At 37.7% G+C, this 21683-nt stretch overlaps 2 protein-coding genes across 2 annotated transcripts in view; one reads left to right on the top strand and one right to left on the bottom strand.

The window, feature by feature from the left end:
* LOC129107501 (E3 ubiquitin-protein ligase TRIM9) overlaps positions 1-13356 on the top strand; it is a 41263-nt gene extending 27907 nt beyond the window's left edge. The window contains 7 exon segments of the mRNA XM_054619003.1: positions 645-798; positions 5767-5930; positions 6286-6424; positions 9179-9303; positions 9444-9622; positions 11569-11731; positions 13149-13356. Of these exon segments, the coding sequence (XP_054474978.1) occupies positions 645-798; positions 5767-5930; positions 6286-6424; positions 9179-9303; positions 9444-9622; positions 11569-11731; positions 13149-13196 (972 nt within the window). The 3' untranslated portion in view covers positions 13197-13356.
* A 2305-nt stretch (positions 13357-15661) lies between these two features.
* c18h1orf131 (chromosome 18 C1orf131 homolog) lies at positions 15662-21583 on the bottom strand. The gene is made up of 9 exons (XM_054618349.1): positions 21401-21583; positions 20777-20959; positions 20421-20521; positions 19474-19536; positions 19208-19303; positions 19012-19098; positions 18811-18845; positions 18270-18408; positions 15662-18118 (listed from the first exon to the last, which is right to left on the bottom strand). Exons 1-8 carry the CDS (start codon positions 21465-21467, stop codon positions 18270-18272), a joined length of 771 nt encoding a protein of 256 aa, XP_054474324.1. The 5' UTR covers positions 21468-21583; the 3' UTR covers positions 15662-18118.
* Positions 21584-21683: the final 100 nt, after the last annotated feature.

The following is a 21683-nucleotide window of genomic DNA, read 5'->3' as shown; positions in this document are numbered from 1 at the left end:
ACACACACACACATCCCCTTACTTCCATTTCATCTGAATATTTTATAATGTATTGATTATGTGGTCCTTTATGGTTGCCAACACCTAAATCCTAACTAGAGTCTTTTTTAAAATTAAGGGTGGATATCGGTTCAGGAACATTTGTAAATACAACACAGTTTAAAGTGTCTATCTAAAGTGGGGATATTAAGCTAAATTAAGCAATTTGCATTGTAAAGCTGGAAGAAGAATTTCCAAATAGTAGGCTCATATTTTCAAGAAGACCCCATCACATTTTCTGCAGTTGAGAGTAGTTTAATGTAATGTATTCACTTTTTTCCCCCCCTGAGGCAGTAAAGCTCTTACCAGCAGATGAGGGGTCTAATTCTTAGCCTTAAATATTTGAACTGCACTAATGCCTGCCTCATTTCACTTGTCAGACTTAGTGTAATAAAGCCAGGCTAATGGAACTGATCCCAGAGCAGAGAAGCTGTTCTCTATGCCGGGAGCGTATCACTGCCCGGCAAGCATGAATCTAGATATTGAAATCAGATGCTCTCATTTCCTGTGTTTGTTTGACTGTACATGTCTTTTCATGTGCTTATCTTCCATCACTGTTCACAAGTGTGCTTTAACCTAGTATACATATGTGTGCGTGTGTGTAGATCTCAGATGCTCTGATCAAGAGGGTCATATCATCTCAGGACCAGTGGGTGAAAGGGGCCCTGGAGCCAAAAGTCGGCCCTGAGTTTGACCTCACCCTCAACACTGACTCGCTGCTCCAAACCATCCTGCAGCTGGACTTCTGCCAGGGCAAAGGTGAAGACACGAAAGCACACACTACCTTTTCAATTGGCATTTTTTATTATACGTTTGTTAAACTGTATCGTACCTTTATCCTAATTTTAATCAGCTAATTGTATTCTTAATTTCTCTGTATTAACACTTGCATTTTAAAGAGTACTCCATTGATTTATTAGTGAGCTCATAAAAATTGGGGGTCAAACGAAAGACAGATTAAAGAAAGAACCATCATTTTCGATGTAGCTGAGGCCGAGAGATCCTGAGTTATATATTCAATAGTATGGGTCAAACTGCACTCAACTCGATCCTACATTTCCCAAAATGCAACTGAATTTTGTAATTCAAAAGTGACACATTTTATCTTATCCCCAACTTGGTGAAAAGATCACATTAAGTTAAGTGTCAACAAAAATGGTTTGCAAAATGGTTGCTAACCTGCCACCATTGGTACTTACATTTAAATAAAATCCCAAATTAACACCAATGCAATCAATTCAGTTAATTTTAAAGGAGCTAAATATAGTTTCTATCTGGTTTCACTGGCCAAATATGTAACACTGAAAAAGTAACTAATTTAGGCTAAATAACTATCTTTGAATGACACGTGAACGCTCCCAAGTCAGAATAACGGGAGGATTTCCTGTTCTTCCCATACTGCTGAAATTGCGTCTATTTAGCATTAGACCCTCCCTGCTTGGTTAACATGGGTTAACATGGTTTTATTTTTTTAAAGTTTCCTCCTGAGCCACAGAAGACTTTATAAAGCTCAGAGTCTGAGTAGTCAAGCCAAGTCATTTTAATGTATATTGCCAAATATCACAAATCACAAATGTAAATCCGAACAGCATACAACACCATCTGCCCTAACTTTCAATTAGGATAAGGAAATACTTCCCCAAAAAACTCATTATGGGTAAAACTGGAAGAAACCTTATGAAGAGCAACTAATGAGGGATCCCACTCACTGGACGGACGGAGGTGCAATAGACTTTGTATAGACAGAATAAACAGCACAATAAAATTACAGTATGATGCAGTGCCCTTTTAACAGGCTACATAATTAGATTAACATGACATGCACAAACATCCCTGACCTGAAGCAAAAACAAAGCTCCTTGATGTTATATTTGAAGAGTTACAAAAACATTTTTTTTGTAACTCTTTTGTAATATTTATTCTCATTATTATCTACCCAAGATCTTCCTTGTTGCCAGTGTTTTGGTACTTTTTGTAAAAAGAGAAAAAAGAGAAACAAGTTTAATGAAATCTTAAGTAAAGAGGTAAAAAATGAAACACCAAAGTATGGTTTACATTTTGTACTACCTTGTCATTTGCAAGTGCCTTCATCATTTCAAGTGTTGATTGTAGAAAGAAATGTTATCAAGATAAAGCATGAAAAGAGAACAGAAACTTGTGTCATTCAAAACATGAACCCAATGTCGCAATAAATTCATTCACATATATCGCAAAAAAAAAAAAAAAAAAAAGACACAGTTTTACAGATGTGCAGCACAAAATATTTTTTTTTGTAACTCTTCCCTTCAGAGGGGCGATGATAGCTGAATAGCTATTATTTGGCTGTTGCTACCCAGCAACCAGTTGGTATGCATAAGTTAACACAACATCCTTTACTTTAATTCTGCTGCAGTCTTAGAAATTACCCAGATGTATTGTTAATGTACATTAAATATGTAATCAGCACTCTGCATATTTTATTTTGATACGGCTCCACTGAGACAGTAAAGAGCAGGTGTTTTCCTTTGCAGATGTCGATTCAACATTGCTTAAATACTAAATAATGCTCATTATTACATTCCATACAATACTTTGTTTGCATTTATTCAAAATGCATTGTGATCTATTATAAATACTACAAAGTCATGACCCTGATTGAGTTGCACTTAAAGGAGACTTTCTCTAATTTGAGCTTCAGTTAAGTGAACCTGAGTAGGCTTATAAGTAGTTGAGAGGCTTTGGTCGTCCTTCCCTTTGTTCTTTAATCTCGACGACATGAAACCCATCTGTACATTTCCCCACCTTCACATTCCACTGATCATCAGGAACAAAGCGATAGAGTTTAAACATGGAGCATTTGATTTCATGTCTTTGAATTTTAGTCTTTGACATCCTGAGCAATGACAAAGTGCAGGACGTGGTCTGGTTCACAAGTAGCCTGAAATTATTCTCCTTCATGTTAAATTATCATTGGCCATTGGAATGGAATGAGTTGCTCTGAATCACATGTTTTTCAGCCTTGATGTCCTCTGTAAATCAACAACTGATTAAAAACTCAACCGACTAGACTGTTAAAATACTTTCGACCTTTGTCTTTCCCGTCTAATTGTTACCTACATAGTTCTTGCCAGGAACCTTCGAAGGAAGTTATTAGGCAATTATTGACCTATAAAATAAAGCATCAACCTTTTATTTTACCAACATAGGGGTCTTAATGCTGTTGTAAGGCATTTATTTATTTAGTTAGCCTATAGCAAAATATAAGCAAGATTAAAAAACTGAGCAACCGTAACCCTAACACTCACTAGTTAGTTTGAATTTCTCAAATTTCTTGAAATGTTTAATGCTCAATTGTGAAGTGGTAAAAATGAAGGGCCATTTTTTTATTTAAACTCTGACTGTGTGTTTGAGATTTAGATTAAAGGTAAATTCTGTTGTATCTCAGCAATTTAATTGGTAAGTAAAATGTAGGACAGGAATGAATGATTCCCAAAAGAAAAAATAACCTGTTAAAAAATAATTGTATTTAAGAAAATGTCGCAAAAGTGATACATTTCTGTTATACCATTTAGTTGCTTGAAGTATTGACTAAATCGAACATGAAATTAAGTTACTTGAAAAGAGCACTAAGCACACACATTGTCTTATTTATGACCAAACCTTCATGTTTGTAGTTCGTCGTCTTTGTATAGTTGCAGTGTTTTCTGATCTAATATCAGATATTTTGGGAAAAAACTCCTGTTTTCCAATATGCAGATGATGCAACATTTAACATTTACAGTATTTATATCATCTTTAAAAAAAATACTTATTAAAAGAATTTCTGATTTAAGAAGTATTTATGAATTATAATAGTCTGACCTACAATTCATTGATACAGGGTGAAAATAATAAAATTGACATATCATTTGTAAATTAATGACCATAAGGCTATTTGTTGTTGCTGTTGGTAATTTTGGTGATACAGCACAAGCTCTTCACTGCTACAGCGATTTATTTACCTCTTGTCATGTTTCTGATGTATTCAAACCAAATCTCTGCACTGGTCTCACTCTCAGTTACAGCTGCTTTATGTGCCATCTTCTGTCCATGTGATTTTGCTTTAAAACATCCAAACCAACGTCATATTTACAGATGTGCAGGAGAATCCGTTTTTGAAACAAATGCAGGCAGCAGACAGTGGTGAGGCTGAGATGGAGACAGAGAGCCCAGGAGGTATTTCAGAGACACGACTTTTCACAGTGAACCTCTGTTTTCCTTCCTTGAATTTATTTCGTCACTCCTTCCTCGTCCCTCAGCCCTGATTATGGTTGGAAACTCACTGGTCCTTTTGTCCCACAGCGTGTACCTGGTCTCTGCATGGTTATTGTTTTCCAGCTCCTCTCCAATGAATGACACTCTGCAGTCATAGTGCTGCCTTCACTGGAGCACAAAGTTTCCATATAAGTTACAGAAATTTGTTGCCTGAAGTACTTCTCTGTTTCCAATCCTAGTCTTTGGTTACTAATCACTTCTTTTATGGAATTAATAATAATTTTTACCATTTTTGGTGAAAATATAATCAGAGGAAATGTCTATTAAACATGATCCCCAAATGTCAAATTCACAATTATTGAATTGCTGTATTAAATAAACAATTAAGACAATCTTTTTCTTTTTCAAGAAAATCTAAAAATGAAATCTTAAAATATGGATTTAAAAAATAGCATACTCCAAATAATAAAACGATAATATCCTGCCGCAAATACGAATACAATTATAAAATTGCATTTATTTAAGAACAAATAATTGTCATCTTGTGGTTTTGCACGAATCAAAGAACTACTTTGGCTACAAATACTGCGAAAAATATTAAATTTAGATATTGATATTGATAAACTGAATCGATAAGTGCAGTGTATATTACATTGACCTTGCTATGTTGTTCCCTCTGTCATGACTGCTGCCTTTCATCTGTCTTCCCTACTACTTATTTTGGTCTTGAAAGATCAGATAACAAATGAAGAAATTATGAATGAAGCAGACTTCATCACCCTGAGAGCTCTACTCATGTGTTCAGTGGTTATTTTTACCCTGATGTTGTTGTTTGTGTGTTTGTTTCAGCTCCTTTTGGAATGCAGTTATGTCCTGTTTGTTAGCACAAGCTTTACCACCACAATGGTTAGATAATCCATTGATATTATGCTGGTCCATTCAATTTTTGACTTCTTTAACCAGCCAAGATTCCTCCACTGAATCTAGCAATTACCTAAATGTATTAGTCTGTCTTGTAAATAGGCAGTTTGTATCTCAAGATATCCTATATTTCATTTGAGAGGTTGTCCCACCTTGACAACAACACTAAGTACTTGTAATTTGGGGAGACTTTTTTTCAAGAAATAAGCAAAATAGTGCTCAAATAATTACTGCTGGATGGTTTCAGTCCCAGAATATCTACTAGTCTTTGGAGCTTATGTTAGTCCAACCCTATGCCCCACTACTGCTACCTACCTATAAGTCTATGACATGACCTGCTTAAAGCCTCCACAGATTCCCAGCTGTTGCCCTGTGAATGAACCCGTAAATGTTTTTTTATCCCCCTACAATAAGGTCCCCCTTCCACTACCTGAACTCAACCAGCTGATGACATGACATGTCTTCTTTCTATCTTTGTCCATCCACTCACCCTTTCATCTCTCCCTCCTCTCACCCAACCCATGCCCCCCTAATTACAATCTTTACGTCTCACACATGTTTTTCTCCCCACAGTGGAATCTGGACCCTCGGTGCCGGCGGCTCCCCTCCTGCAGCTTGAGAAGTGCTGCACCAGGAACAACAGCGCCACCCTGGCCTGGAGGGTAACTGCGCCCCCTGCCAGCCCCATTGAGGGCTACATCCTGGAGCTGGACGATGGCAACGGGGGACAATACAGGGTCTGTGCCACACATAAAACACACACTGAGTTATAATTCCTAATGTGCAGAAAACAGAGTATAACACTCATAACACTAATATGAAATCATGCAATAAATTATGTCACTTCTGTGGCTAGTCTTCCTTTTGATTTTTATTATTAATTATCCATCTGCTGCTCAACTCTGACTAAAGCCAGATGGTAGTTTGTGTGTGTGTTATGTGTGTGTCATTACTAAACATGCATTTTTAGTGTGTGAGTCTTTACTAATACTCGGGTCCATGTATAGCTTGTGTGTTTATGCAGCGAACACAATGTGCATTCACCTAATCTGCATTTGTAATGATGTTACTAAAATGTGTGTGTGCCCTCAGGAGGTGTATGTGGGGAAGGAGACAGTGTGTACTGTGGACGGCCTTCATTTCAACAGCTCCTACAATGCCAGGGTGAAGGCCTACAATGCTATCGGTGTGGGGCCGTACAGCAAGACTGTGGTGCTCAAGACCTCTGATGGTAGGCAGTATGTGTGTGTGTGTGTGTGTGTGTGTGTGTGTGTGTGTGTGTGTGTGTGTGTGTGTGTGGGGGTGTTCTACAGCGTTGCCAAATTGGCACTAAGTGTCTGCTAAAGGATAATGTCTGTCTCCTTTAAAATAATGTTCTTTGATTGTCTTGATTTTATTTTTTCTGGCAGTTTTATTTGTGAGGATCTTTGTAAAAGATTTCAAGACACAAATTAATTGTACCATGTTAAATGTATTAGACAAGTAAATGAAGGGAGTCACAATGAAAGGGCAGGAGAGTAAGGCAAATGGAAGGAAAACAGAATAGCTATAGAAAGGGATGGGATGGAAAAGGACAGGGAGGAGGGAAAAGAAAGGAAAGGAAAAGAGCGGGAAAGAAAGGAAAAGAGAGACCAGGTTAGAAAATGATAGGAAAGAAGGGAGTGGACAAAGAAAGAAAGAAAGGGGGAAGGAGAGGGGAGTAAGGTAAGAATAAGAAAAAAAGAGTATAGGGAAAGAAACAGGAGGAGCAAAAGACAGAAAGGAGAAAAAGGGAGAGGAAAAGGAAATTAGATAATGGATAAGAAAAGGAAAGGAAAGAGGGGAGTGGACAAATAAGAAATTAATGGAGGGAGTGGACAAGGAAGGGAGGAAAGGATATAGAAACTCTAGGAAAAAATGGTAAAGAAAGGAATGGAGAATGAAGAAAGAAAATGAGGAAAAACACAGCTGAAGAGGGCAAAGGATGAGAAAGAAAATAAAAAAAGGAGTTAGAGAAAGAAGGAGGAGGAAAAAAGGGAACAATGACAAAATCTTCCACAACCACAGTGGGATGAAGGTGAGAGTCACACTGAGATAGTCTGCCTCACTTTGCCAATTTCAGCAACAATGGGCATTAGTCTGTTTTCTGACTGATAACCGTTCATCCCTCCCGCCCTCTTTTTTTTCCTTTTCTTTGCCATTTTCCCTTCTTTGCCAACTCGCCCTCTCTCTGCTCTTCTCGCTCCTAACCGCCTCATCCTTCTCTTTCCTCGAGGACTGTAGCTTCCTGCAACTACACAGAGAAAAGAGGCATGACGGGTAAATGAGCAGGCTACAGAGGCTGTGGCTGCAGAACAAACACTGATTTTTTTAGAACAATTTTTGTAATATGTGGTATAAATCTCTTTCTGTGTGTGTGTGTATTTGATGTGTCGCCAATTCCAATTCAATGATACAGCATATGGTTGTATCCAGCTGATGAAAGATTTCTGCCTTCAGGCAGAGGTAGTTAATGCATCCCTGATGTTTCTGTTCTGATGTGTTGTGCCTTTAGTGTGTGTGTGTGTGTGTGTGTGTGTGTGTGTGTGTGTGTGTGTGTGTGTGTGTGTGTGTGTGTGTGTGTGTGTGTGCATTATTTTATCCTGCAGCTATAAACTCACCCACACACTTATGCTCCGCCAGACAGAACGTTATATATGTCATGTATGTAATGCCAGACATGAATTTCCATACTTAACTCTGTCCGTGTGTTAATGTGACAACAGACACCAGACTTTTCAACACCCCTCCACCAGTGTTTCCAGTGATTTTAGTGATGCTGTTGTTGCAAAGACAACCGGATCCCTTTCTGTTTTCCTGAGAACCTACTATTAGCGACAAATCAAGTCACTTATTCAAAGCAGTCTCTCCCTCCCTGCCACCGACACAACCACTTGCTTTAGACAAACTAATGCATGATGACATTTCTGTTATGCAAATGAGCACATGACGTCTTCTGTCAATTTTTTTAGCTAGTGCTAGCTACATTAATTGGTCAAGAGTTGGCGGCACTGCACTGCACATGGCACACTTTTTGTTATATACGTATTTAATGTATATTATATATACTAATAGTGTTTTTATTGTACTGTTGGCTATATTGTCATAAAAAAATATAAAATTGAACATCACTATTATATTATTAATCTAATATACCAGCTGATGGTCATATAATCACAGTGGAGGCTTAGAGACCTGTTGAAAATATCTTGGTGGGCGGATTAATTAATTAATTAACAGACATTTCATAATTTCTGAAACCACTTTTCAGCTGGATGACTCTGAGCTATTACTTGTTTATCTAAATGAATCATATAAGGTGTTGACAATGTGTGCATTTGCAATTTCCTTTCAATTTTTCTTAGTTATATTGTGTATATTATTGTCTGACGTATATGTAAAGTACAACAATGAATTGGTGCTTCTGCAACAAAAAATCAGCTTGGCTTATTGAGGCTTTGACTGATTTGTTTTTTAGTCATAATTTCAATCATTTTAACATATGAATGTTTCTTGATATGTGTATAAATACATTGCTTTAATACAGCAAAATAATTTGTTGATATTATTATATTTTATTATCATAAAATAACATTATCTCTTATCTTGACATGATTATTTGAAAATAAATCATTATGACAGGGAGTTATTCTTGTTAAAAAAAGAGCAGGTATTTGTTTTTCACTGTGGCAGCAGTGTGTCCATATTGATCAGAATAAAAACAATTATTGACCACCATCAACATAATGCAAAGCTGCTTATACAACATTACTGCATGCTTTGGTCAACATACGTGTTTGTGAAGGTTTAATCAGTAATGGATTGGATACAACTGTAATTTTGTGACTGAATACATGGGTCCGAATGGTGGCACAGACTTTCAGAACTTCTAATTCCATCTATCTTAATACCTCTCTGTACCAAAAATGTCAACTCATCATGACCAACTGTTGTTTCCCTACTACAGTGGCCTGGTTCTCCTTTGACCCCAGCACAGCTCATCGGGACATAGTTCTGACCAATGAAAACCAGACAGTCACCTGCAGTAGCTACGATGACCGCGTGGTGCTGGGAACCGCTGCTTTCTCCAAAGTAAACTCACACATGTGTTTTCTGTTTTATTGATTTGTATACATAGATTAGATTTCCTTCTTATATGAGTGAGCTGTTGACCAAAATCAGTTTCCACACCACATTTAGTAAAATCTACTCCACTTCCACTTGACTCTCAGGGCATCCACTACTGGGAGGTCCGCATCGATCGCTATGATAACCACCCTGACCCTGCGTTTGGCGTGGCGAGGATCAACACCATGAAAGACATGATGCTGGGGAAAGATGACAAGGCGTGGGCCATGTATGTGGACAACAACCGCTCCTGGTTCATGCACAACAACTCCCACACCAACAGGTAGGTGTACACTTTATTGGACTACTATACTGTACGTGTTTTTAAGGCCATTGGTATTATTTCGATGGGTGCCACCAATAGCGGATATTTTATGTCAATTATAGATTATCAATACAAACCACACTGCCAAAAAAAGCCACCTAACAGACATCATTGAGAGCATACTCACTAACCCTGACAGATGTACCGAACTTTAAACTTTTCTATTTAAAATAGTGTCTTTGAGTTTCATCTTGCGGTTTTATGTGAATAATGTCTTGTTAAGTCAGTTATGTGTCTAATGTGATGTTGATGTCTATGTTTTGATGTTCTGAAATTGCTTTAATGACTTTACCAACCATGCTGTACCATAACAAAATTCGACCTCAGTCGTATTCTGTGGTCATTAATAAATAAGCGATTAATTGATTGAGATGCACCAAACCAAACATTTTTGTATCTTTTCTGTAATGTAAAATGGATATATATATAGTCTACACTTTAAGTGTGAACACTAGCTAGGGATTCTTTCCAAGCCCTGTTGACTCAAAAGTTATATTAACTAATGTTAAAAAGCATTTATTATTATTCAATAACCAATCACTTGTATGCCTTATTAGAAACTGGTATTCAACTTTATTTATAAACATCACTTGTATGTGAGTAAGAACAGCAGTAGGCAGAGACGTTGTACTCTCTTCTACCATTCATCATTATGGGTTCTGCATTAAATCTCACACAACAAAGCACGAAACACACACATACAAACACACACACACACACACACACACACACACAGGATAATGATACATACCCAGGATGACAGAGGTATCCCCGGGGCTCATACAATACTGACTAAACACACCAGAGAGCAGTAGAAGAAGAAGCAGCCTGCAGGAGATATCAAAACATCTCTCTGAACCATCTCTCTCAGTGTCACCATGTATCTATCAAACCCTCATTAAACATTTATTTACAACAAAAGTAGAAAATTGACTCTCCACAGCATCCAACAATGCAAAACCTCTGACTTTATTCATCTCTCTATATCTCGGTCCATCCAGACGATGGATTAATTCACTGTGCCATTTGCTTTCATGTCATTCATCATTTCATGTCTGTGTTTCATGTTCTTAACGACATATTGATTCCTTAGTGTCTCTCAGAGCGCAAACTCTCTCTCACCCCAGTCATGAGGCAGCTATCACGTGTTTGAAACATGGCTGCGTGCATGCTTACAAGTACAGAGGTGGTTTCACACCTTATCTTTTATTCAAAAACACAATTTGAATCACACTCTATCTCTCTTCGAGGATGAGAAACATTTTTAGTTTCATAAAGTGCCCAATTTTTGTCACCTTACCCCAAAGATTAGAGTTAGATCACAGCTAGTATTCTGAATACCCGAGCTTTGATGAGCTTGTTAAAACAAAGAGAGCTCTAGACCTTATGGACCCAATGATGGAAATTATAAATCACTGAATAAGAAGTTTACATTTTTAATGATTTACTTTTTCTTTCAAGCACATGCCCCTTTATTGGCATATGTAGAATACAACAAGAACATTTCAAACATTGCAAGCAAAGTTTGGTCCACTTGTGAATGCAAGCTCCAGCTTAAGCTTCTTTTTAACGAGCTGTAGGGTAAGAATTAAAGAATTAAAGATAGAGGAGTAAAGCAAAAGAGGTTTTCTGTAACATAAAGTCAGTCAGCTGTCAGTCTCCCTGTTTCAATGTTTTCCAGATAACTTCTATTATATTGTCAGTGTTATGGAACCTAAACCTACCTATTTATAAACCTGGTCCGCTGACAAATCAGTTGTCTATCAGTTAATCACTTGTCAGATTTAAGAAGAATTAATCAAACAGAGTCCCTTGAGTATATACTGGAGTAACACTATCCCTTACTTTTATTTTATATATACCACAAATTAAGCTGTTTTATCTATTTGTATGTGTGTGTGTAGGGCTGAGGGAGGAATTGCCAAGGGCTCGACTGTTGGTGTCCTGCTGGATCTGACCAAACGCACACTGACTTTCTACATCAACAAGGAGCAGCATGGACCGACTGCCTTCGACAACCTGGACGGGGTCTTTGTACCCGCAGTCAGCCTCAACCGAAACGTACAGGTCAGTGTGTGTGTGGGTGTGTTTTACCAGTCTTGTGGGGACTTAAATCTGATAACAAAGTCACAGTCGCCTTTTTTGGGGAGACAAAATGGGGACTATTGAACATCATGTAAATAATTATATTTTAGGGTAGAGACTTGGTTTGAGGTTAGGATGGTGGGGGTTCGGATTAGGCTGGTAGCTGGTTAGGGTTGGGGTAAGTCTCCAGGAAATAAGTATAAGTAATTGTTCTGTCCACAAAAGTCATAAAAACAGGACTGTGTGTGTCGTGGATTGTAGTTATGATGTGTTCCTTTGCGGATATGTACTGCGTATACACGTATTCAGACAGTGATTGCATGAATGAGCAAAATGAGGGATAGATTCAACCGGGAAAGCACTTTTTGTTGATACCAGAGCTGCAAGACTGCTCATAGTAGTGTCAAAGTGAAGCAGTGCACTCCTTTGTACGTTTTGTAACCTTTATTCGAGTCACACCCTTGGATGGGCAATACTGCTTTTTCTCTGTTTTATATCACCGTCAACTGAATATTCTGAATAAACAATTTGAGAACATTACTCCGCTCTGAGAACTACCATTTTATAGATTCAATAATTATTTCATATATTTATAATAAAAAGAATCAAACATCAGTCATAGGACTGGTATGTGTTCTGCTGTTGCAGCATTCGATGTCCCCTGAATACTAACGGAGTGATCTTTGTTGCAGTCTGTTATCCTGCTACTAATAACCTGAAGCAGTTGTATATATCGACAAGTTGTATTTCTAATAAAGTTGGAGTTTAGGAAGACCACTAGAAGGCAAAAAATCCTTATTTATCTATTTCAAACTCATGTTACACAAGTTTGAAGCTCCTTTAAATATTAACAACCCGAGAAATGTCAGCTGATTGCTTCTTTTTTTTCCAAAACAACAGTTAACATTTGGTAGACCTCAGCATTAATACATAAGCATTGTTATCCCTGCAGCTTAAATCTTTATCCTTCCAAAATAAACATGTTTGAAGTAACAAGCAAGACAGAAATCAAGAGGAATAACAATCAGGGAGAAAGAAATGATCCCTCTTACTGTACAGACATGAAAAAGTCGCATGTAGAAAGAAGTCAGACGTAGCAGTTTTAGATTCACAATACAGACACACACTTACAAAATGCAATCAAGAACTAAAAAAGCACATCATTACAAAATTCAAATAAAGTATACAGTTTTGGCTTTAAATTGCAAACATTGAGTCAAGGTGTGTGGAGAAAGGAGGAACGATGTTAAAAAGACTGTATTTACTAAATCCATCCCATTACTATTCCTCAAACTCCAAGCAGTGGTCAAATATTATCCTCAAATGCAAGTGTTCACTGACTGATCTCCTTACAGTCTAAGGCTCAATCACAGATGATCTGCTCTGTTGTTCCTTTCAGGCGACCTTACTGACGGGCCTGGAGTTGCCAAAGACTACCAAACAGTAGGAGATCCTCCCTCTGAGCGTGCCCTGGATACAAACCAACGATGTCATATACAGATCGCTCCCACATGGACCTTTTCCAGTCTCGTCAGATGGGATATACCCGTCTCCCATTCTTCTCAAGGTGCCCTTTGTCTTGGATACACTAGTATTGGCTCTTACAACAATGATTGAAGCTTGTGGACATCACTACAGAGGTGACTGGAGTTAATGTGGATTGCCATACTTTTTTGATATCCCAGTTTTTGCCCCAAGAACTCTGTGATACTTACATGATTTATGTTATAGTGACTTGCAACAATTTTAACAAGAAGTGAAATATAGTCTGATAGTTCTCCTCAAGGCCTGAGTCTAAACTACTCGACTCTCTCACTCCGACAGAATCAATGAGGATTCCCACACTGTGCAGTGAAATAATGTTGTTTACGATTAAACGGAAGATGTACCATCAGAACACAGCATCACAATCAGTTTTAAAAAGTTCAGGACAACAAGGTGCTTTCAGGAAGCGAGGGAGAACAATTCAGCAGCGCTTATGTGACTCTCAGGTGTCTTAAGGGCACACAAGGTAAAACGAGATCAAGAGAGTCTTTTGTAGAAGTTGTAATGGCACCGCAGGATGTTTCCCTCATGGATTATTTAAAAGCTACCTTCTTCTTTTTCGCAAACAAAAAAATGCATAAAGACTGTTTGGTGCTGTTGTCAAAGGGGTCTACATGCTGAGGTCAACAGATGGGAAAGATTGGGCTTGATTCCATTTCATTTTTCAGTTATTTCACAGACATCCAAAGCATGGAAGTGGCCACACAGTGGCAGGGAGAATGTTTCATTTTGCAACCTTAAAGCGGTGGATTTATTTCGGTACATTTCGATGTGACCCCATGCGGATTGGTTGTGTAATTTTGAAGTGGCTCGTTGTTGTCTTTTAAAGACAATTTTTCGGGGAGCTAATTGGCTGCTGGATGTAGTTTCAAATGTATGCTAGAGACATGAGGGTCGTATCTTTCTTCTCATCTAATAAGTGTATTTCAAACACAATCACTGATACTGACATATATTGGAATTTAAAATGATGTTCTGTTAATGATATTTGGCTGAGCAGCATAAGCTTGTAAGGACTAAACCACCATCATGTCAGTGAGGTTAGAGGTTAAAATATGCCAGCAGCATTTAATAAAAGTTGCTGGATTGTGTTCATTTGGTTACCAAACCTACAAAATTGTGAACAACAGTTTGTACCTTGTCTGTTGAATTAATCAAAGTCTGGGAACATAGTTGATTTATTCCCTGCAGCCTCTCCCAGGCTCTGTATTCACCCTTTCTCATGAGGACATGATTTCACCTTGAGGGATAAATGTCAGAAAACGCTGAAATGAAATGGAACTGAGCCAAACCTCACTTTTTTTTCACAAGACCAAGAGATACTATAATATTATAACAGTAGAGGAGAAAAGTGTGATTGTTGCATGGTAATTTTTATTCTGTGCTCATCTCTGTCTCTCTGTAGAATCTCTTTCAGGCACCTTTAATGTGTCGCGCTGAATTTTTTTTTGGAAAAGTCACATCAGGTAAAGCTACGCTTGCTGCTGCATTGCTCATCAGGGATAGGATTCGGCAGCCTGTAGAGGACAGTAACTTCAAAATTCAGCCAAACCACTGTGACTCCGGATACAAGATGTTGTTTTAACATACAAAAACCCATGTATATTTCACGACTAATGAAGCAGAGGTGAGAAAAGTTTGCTAATTTATTTCATATATATTACAATATCCGAAAAATGTCTATTCCCTATAATGTTGTGTGAGAGTTATTAGACACACCTGCCATACAAAGATTGGGCTTATGTGTGAATGGAAAACAACAAACAAATGTAAATATGTGAATATGACTATAATGTGTGATATTAAGCATGGACTAAGCGTTGAACAAGTTTACAAAATATCTGAAGCTGTATTGTAAATAGTGTGTTGTGTCTTTGCAATGAGTGATTTTAAAGCCAACTGCTACGACAGCTTGCCCTCTGCTGGTGGATGGTGGCAGCAACAGGATTAATTAATTTATCCCGATGTTACATAATACCCGACTGTGATTTCATACCTTTAAGCGCTGAATTTTTAAACAATGTCAGCAATCATTTTGTCTGACGGGGTGTCAGATTTATAGCTCTTACTATAACTATATATCATCAACTATCTCAAACATCGAATCAGGGACATAGAATAGCAGTCATTTACATTTTAAGTTCAAGTTTTTTATGTAAGTTTACAAATTATTATGATTGCAGGCAGCACTTACATTTTACTTAACACACTCCAGTTCTTTTAAATTCTCAGTTCAACACAAACTTTAAAAATGCCAGGTGGCTAAACAGTAAATACAATAAATGTGGTCAAATGTGTTATGTATCCTTTTTTTAAAGAATGTATTTAATTGTCAAGCATTACAGTAGTAAAATAAGGTAACATGTTTTAATTTTGGTTAATTTTATATCTTTTAAATAATAAGTAAGAAATACTACTGAAGAATAATGATTGAGCCTTTTTGGGAGATGGGGATGAGATTATTTATTTAAATAAGAATCAAAGCAGTTTGCACCTGATGCTGCATTCAAATGATGTGGGAAAGATTGTTTAACATCTATATTTTTATAACAAAATTGGATCAAATGTGTAATGTGAAACACTCCCAGTGATGGACGCAGAGAATTGTTACCGGACTCTGTAGTTCTCATCTTTACAGAGTGTTTTAGCCTCTTTCAGTTCATTGTTTTGGTTTTCTTTAACTTTACTGTTTTGATTCACTCTCGAATTCTCATAGCATTATTTTTGGCTGCAGCAGGCCAAAAAACAATCAAAGAAAATCTCTAAACACAGACAGACAGACTGAGTTAGCGACTAGCTTGTGAACATGGTGAAACATTTAGCAGCTAAAGAGTCAGATATTTCCCCCAGGAGTAGGTAGAGACCAAAAATAGAGCAAAAATGAAGCATTTCATTGCTAACAATAAATCCATATGAAAGTAATTTCATTTTCATTTCAATTGGCATTATGTCTATGGTCTACCAACTGAAACTAGGCCTACGTTTACCATCTTTCCCACATGACATGAATGCACCATTAGTGTCAAAGTCAGGACTTCTCCCGAACCAGAAAGCAAAAATCTATCACCCAAAGGGGAATTTATCATGACGTGCCCGAGACTGCCAGCTTTTCACCCGAGGTCTTTATTTTTGCATCGTGTGAGGTTGCCCAGCTCTGACCGTCCTCCCATCTTCCACACCAGACCTGCCACCAAGGTTGACTTTGCCGTAACCAGGAATAGATTATAGACCCACAGGCAAAGTGAGGCATCTATCATAAAACCAGAGGGGATGCTTTTCCTTCATCGGAGAGTCTGGATGATTTGGGGTTACATGTCTTCGGGCTGTGTTGATGTCAAAATGGTGCAGAGGAAATCATGGTTGGAGGGAACAGAAGCTAGAGGTGTTAGGTTGAGGTTCAAGAAGTCAGACAGTGAATCAGGTGAAATGAGGCTATGCCTTTTCCTTTTCTGCATAGAGTTGTTTCTTGATTTGACATCAAAACAATACTTTATGTTGCAAAAATGACATATTTTAAAAAGAGTCACATTGTAGTCACCCCTGTCTAGATATAGTATATTATTGTAAGAGTGCTTGTATGGCATGTCCCTTTACCCCAACACTTACCCACCATGAATGTGAGATTTAATTTAACCTCAAGATATGGTGCTGGGGGGGAAAGCATGTCACTGCTGTTAGCTGTTTAACTTAAAGAATTGCAGATTTATCTACTCTATAAAGTGTGTAAATATATTTAATTGCATATTTATTTTCTTTTGTATATTGCCCTTTACAATTTGTTCACTATAAAAGTTGAATGGCTCCTGATTATATATATTGTCTATGGTTTATTGCCATGGGTTGCAGGTAAAAAAAAAAGAGAAAAAAAAGGCTTAAATCTTAACATAATACAGATTTGCTTACAGCTTGAAACAATGTGCTGCAGATAAGCTTCATATTTCTTTGTGCCGTTTCTTCTTCTTTGAAATGTATAAATAACACAAAAGCTGCTTCAAGAAAACGGTGTGAGAATTTGTGACCTCACCCAGCCGCACACTGCCAGATTACACCTCTTGTTTTGCCCCATTGTCTTCGTCGCTCAAAATCCATCAGCTTTTAATGTTTTCCCTTTAACAAAATTAAATCTGTAAAAATCTGTAATGTTTACACCTTGAACGCAGCTTCTTGAGGCTGTCAATAAGTCGTGTACATACTTGCAAGGGTTTATAAAGGGAGAAAAACTACTCTCTCATGTTTGTGTGTTGCTTCATGAAAACATCTGCCAGGAGTTGACTTGTGTGTACATTGTTTTTTTTCTTTTTTAATAATTACCCCCATCTGTACTGTTATGATCCCCTCCCTTCCTGCCAATGAAAATGTTTTCTACGACTACATGGTTTGTAAATGAGAAATGCATTGCTACTGCATTATTTAAAAACCTTTACAGCGTAAAAACAACAGAAACGCAAATGTCTTCTTTTGTTATTTGGGTCATTTATAAAAAGAAAATAAATTAACTGTGATGGAATATGATTTGACCAAGGTCTCCAGTTTCGTGCATTTACGTCCTGCCACTGTGCCCATTCAGGGTCCATCTTGAGGATCAGTAAATTGGATTCTTGGCACAGCAGTCTGTCTGAAGTAACACAGTCTTATTTTTTTTTACTGCAGACAAGTTCTCTGGAAATCCGCCTGACAGCTCACATTGTATTCAGCTCTTGTGCTCGTCCTTAAAACACTGCAAACAGTCCTGCAGTAAGATGGATCTCTGACAGTGTTTTGAAAAGCCAGTTCTTCCTCTGGTCTGCTTATGTTTTCAGATCCCTGGAGGATTTAATCGCTAACCTGCAAACACAAACATAAACACACATATTTCAACCATAAAAAAAACAAACCTTCAACTCCCAAGTGAAGTCCAGTAGGTGTCTAAACTTTAGCAAACTGTATCTCCTGATTTCTCATAGATCATTAGCTAGAAGTACAAGACCACACTCACCTATCTGCGTTTCTTGTTGCCTTTGATTTTCTGGATCTCCTTAGTGCTTAGGATCAGCATGCCGTTCTTGAAGCGGCCCATCTGACCTGTGGGGGCCGAGCCAGAACCAGAACTGGAGGACACCTTCTTCTTCTTGTCCCTGGTGGAGATGGCAGCACAGTCAAACACAGGTTTCAACCACTCAGATGTGACTACACAGCCTGTACAACTATCCGTCCATTTTGTTATGCTAAATAAAAACACCAGTGCTGTGTTTTCTATCCAGAAATTATGTTTAATTATTTTTAATGAAGAATGCATACCGTGCTTACGAAAACTACTCAGATAAAGATAATGAATGCATGTATAATATCTTAATGGAATACAGATTCAAGGACACGTGTACAAAGAAAATGTTTGCTGATGTTGGTTGGAGCCAGTCTCTTCCAAATGAAATGTTGGTTTCAATATTCTTTACACCACCCTACTGCCATCTGATCTCCATGTATCAAGTCTAGTGGAAAAAGTTTACAGATATATTCAGAGGAGCCGCCTAACCCACCTTTGATTACTCGGCTTCTTCTTTTTCTTCAGGTCCTACAAAGCAATGATACAGGGTATAATAAGAACAGGTGGAGTATGATTTTTATTGTATTTTAATACATTTCTAATTTTTAATGGAAATGTATCTTTAGATCAAATAAATTCATCTGCAGGAGCAGTCTGTATTAGCCCCGAGACTGACTGAAGGTGCAGGGCTTACCGGATGAACCTCCTCCTTTGCTTTCTGCTTCTTCACTTTGATCTGCTGCTGCAGCGTCTTGTAGTTGACGTAGCCCTTCTTAGGAGGCTGATTAGGAGACAATAATAATTAACTTGTGAATTGGTAACTTTGCTACCAACAAGGCTGTGATGCTAATTAAATAGGTACAGGGCTTTAGAAAAACAGTTTTACTTACTCGGGCTCCCAGCATGACCGCTCTGTCCTGTTCAAAAACACGCTGCTGCTCCTTCTTATAGCCTGTGATTCCAAACCGATGGACCTCAAGACGAGCCTGATGCCAACAAAATATAGTATAAAACCACACACATCACAACGATAAAGTGAGCTAAGTAACAACATAGTGAGGCAGCAACAACAAAAAAAAAACATAAACAAATTGATTTACACACTGCAAGACTTAGAGTTTAAACATAACATCTTAAATTTTGATAAAACTGTCACCTTTTCCAAGTTGAGCTCTTCTAGATCGCCGCTTTCCTTCTTCTCTGTCACCTTCTGAAGGGCCTTGAAGTGAGGACGGCACATGACCAAAGGCGTCGGCGACAAAGACAAGAGGAGAAGGAAAGTGAAGTGAATGGATGGTGACATGAAAAACATAAACGGAGAAGGCTGATTCAAGGTCACACAGAAACATGGAGGAGGTTGGGTTTCAAAATGTCAGCGATAAAAAGGGTTCTGCATTTGCACAAATATACTACTTGATGTAAAATTAACTGTTATACAGTTCCTTGGTTAAAAAAAGAGGTTTAATGGTCAGTGCTAGTAAGTGAAAGAACACATTTTCCATTAACTCTGTAGCTTTATGTTGCAGAAGAAGAGGATGTTATCACGGTTCTTGCAAAAGAAAATTCACATCACTCCCTCCACCATCTAATCTTTTTTTGGCCAGAAACTGAAGGTTTTATCGCCACAGTTTTATCCTGCAAAGCAATGTATTAAGTGCAACAACAAAACGTCCCTTTTTGCTGTATATCAATTCGGCAAATAGTGTCAACCAGTTCTGACAGGCAACCTGAATATACAAATGCAGTGCAAACGGGTCATTTTCTCAGTACAAATGGCTGCACAATTTTAAAGTCCAGATCATTTAAATTCAATTATATTTTTCAACAGAAGTGAAATAAAACAGGTGATCTTTGCTTGTTATTCATTTTATTAATCATATGATAATTTTTCAAGCAAAAAAGTCAACCGTTTGTTGGTTCCAGCGTTTTAAATGTTCGGATTTAATGTTTTTTGTGTAGTATATGATAGTAAACTGAATATATTTAGGTCTTACTGTTACCAGAATCAAAAGGATTTGGCCTTAAGGTCATTGGTCTAAGCTGAACCTTTACAAAGATTTTATATAAAGAAGTACACAGTGAACTAAAGTAGTTTAGACTTACAGGCATTTTGTCGGGTGCTGGAGTCTGCTTGGTTTTCGGTTTCTTTCTGGGGTCCTGAAATGTTACAACATTCACCTGGCTCACCTGCTGGATGGTTGGACCTGAGCGAGACATGACACATTAAACCAATATAAAAAAAAAAGATGAGGCCAGAGGAGGGGATAGTTTGAAAACAAACAGCTGTGCATATGTACGGATGCTAAATCAGAAATGATACATAGGTTAAAGTGCTGATAGTAGCATTTTAAAACATCAATTTGAAAAAGTATCTGGATTCCTGGAATCAAAATGAGTCAATGGATAATATATCTATCACACGCTGAGGTTGTTACTCATCTTGTTGTGATGCTGCCCACCTGTTTGCTCAGTCTTTGATAGTTGCTGCTGGTGTTCAGCTCCACCATGATCTAATCGGCTGTCTTCAGAGTCACTGTAGATATCTTTGACTGCAGGTAACTCCTCTTCTTCATCTTCCTCACATCTTTTTCTTTTTTTCTTCTTTTGAGACTTGAGCTTCTTTTTTGATGCTGGTCCATCATCTGAAACAAAAGTCAACAACATGAGCATAATAAGAAAACGTTGGTCAAGTCCCTTCAACTTTTTGATAAAACATAATCAACCTGCATGTCGTCTGAACATCAGTTCCTTAATACACAAGACAATAGCTGAATATGATATCAGCATTTGTCTCTGTAATTACACATTAATACAATCTAAGCAGTACAATATGACGAATCTACCATCAATTCTACATTTACAAAGTTCATAATGTTATAGCTATATGGTTATAGCTATATCAACCATATGTTTAGTATAAAGGTTGTAATATTGGATCGATAGACGCTGGGTTCACTAAACAATCACCTTTACAAACCAAATAAGATATAATTAACAGACAGCACCAGCATCTTAAGGTATGCTAGTAAACCTAGCACAACGAATACCTAGTAAACCTAGTAAAGCTAGCTACCAGCACTTACCAAACTCGTAAAGTTTATCCAAAACGTGCTCAAGAAACAGAGAATCTTCGTCTTCCTTTATGTTCATTTCAAGATGTGGTAGAAACAGGATATAAGCAGAAATAGTTGTTAATTCTCGGGACTCAACGACAACAGCCCTCTGACAACATACTACGTGAACACGTGTGACGATGGTTGATCCTTTCCGGCTCCCGTAGTTGCGGAAATGCCACTGAAATGCAAGTTAATACGCCCATTCTAAGTTCTCCCGTTAACAACTAACGCTCAACGCCTTCACATATCA

This window comes from Anoplopoma fimbria, chromosome 18, assembly GCF_027596085.1.
Source record: "Anoplopoma fimbria isolate UVic2021 breed Golden Eagle Sablefish chromosome 18, Afim_UVic_2022, whole genome shotgun sequence".
Lineage (NCBI taxonomy): Eukaryota > Metazoa > Chordata > Actinopteri > Perciformes > Anoplopomatidae > Anoplopoma > Anoplopoma fimbria.
The sequence above is the reverse complement of the archived record's forward strand: the minus strand, read 5'-3'. Positions and strand labels throughout refer to the sequence as shown.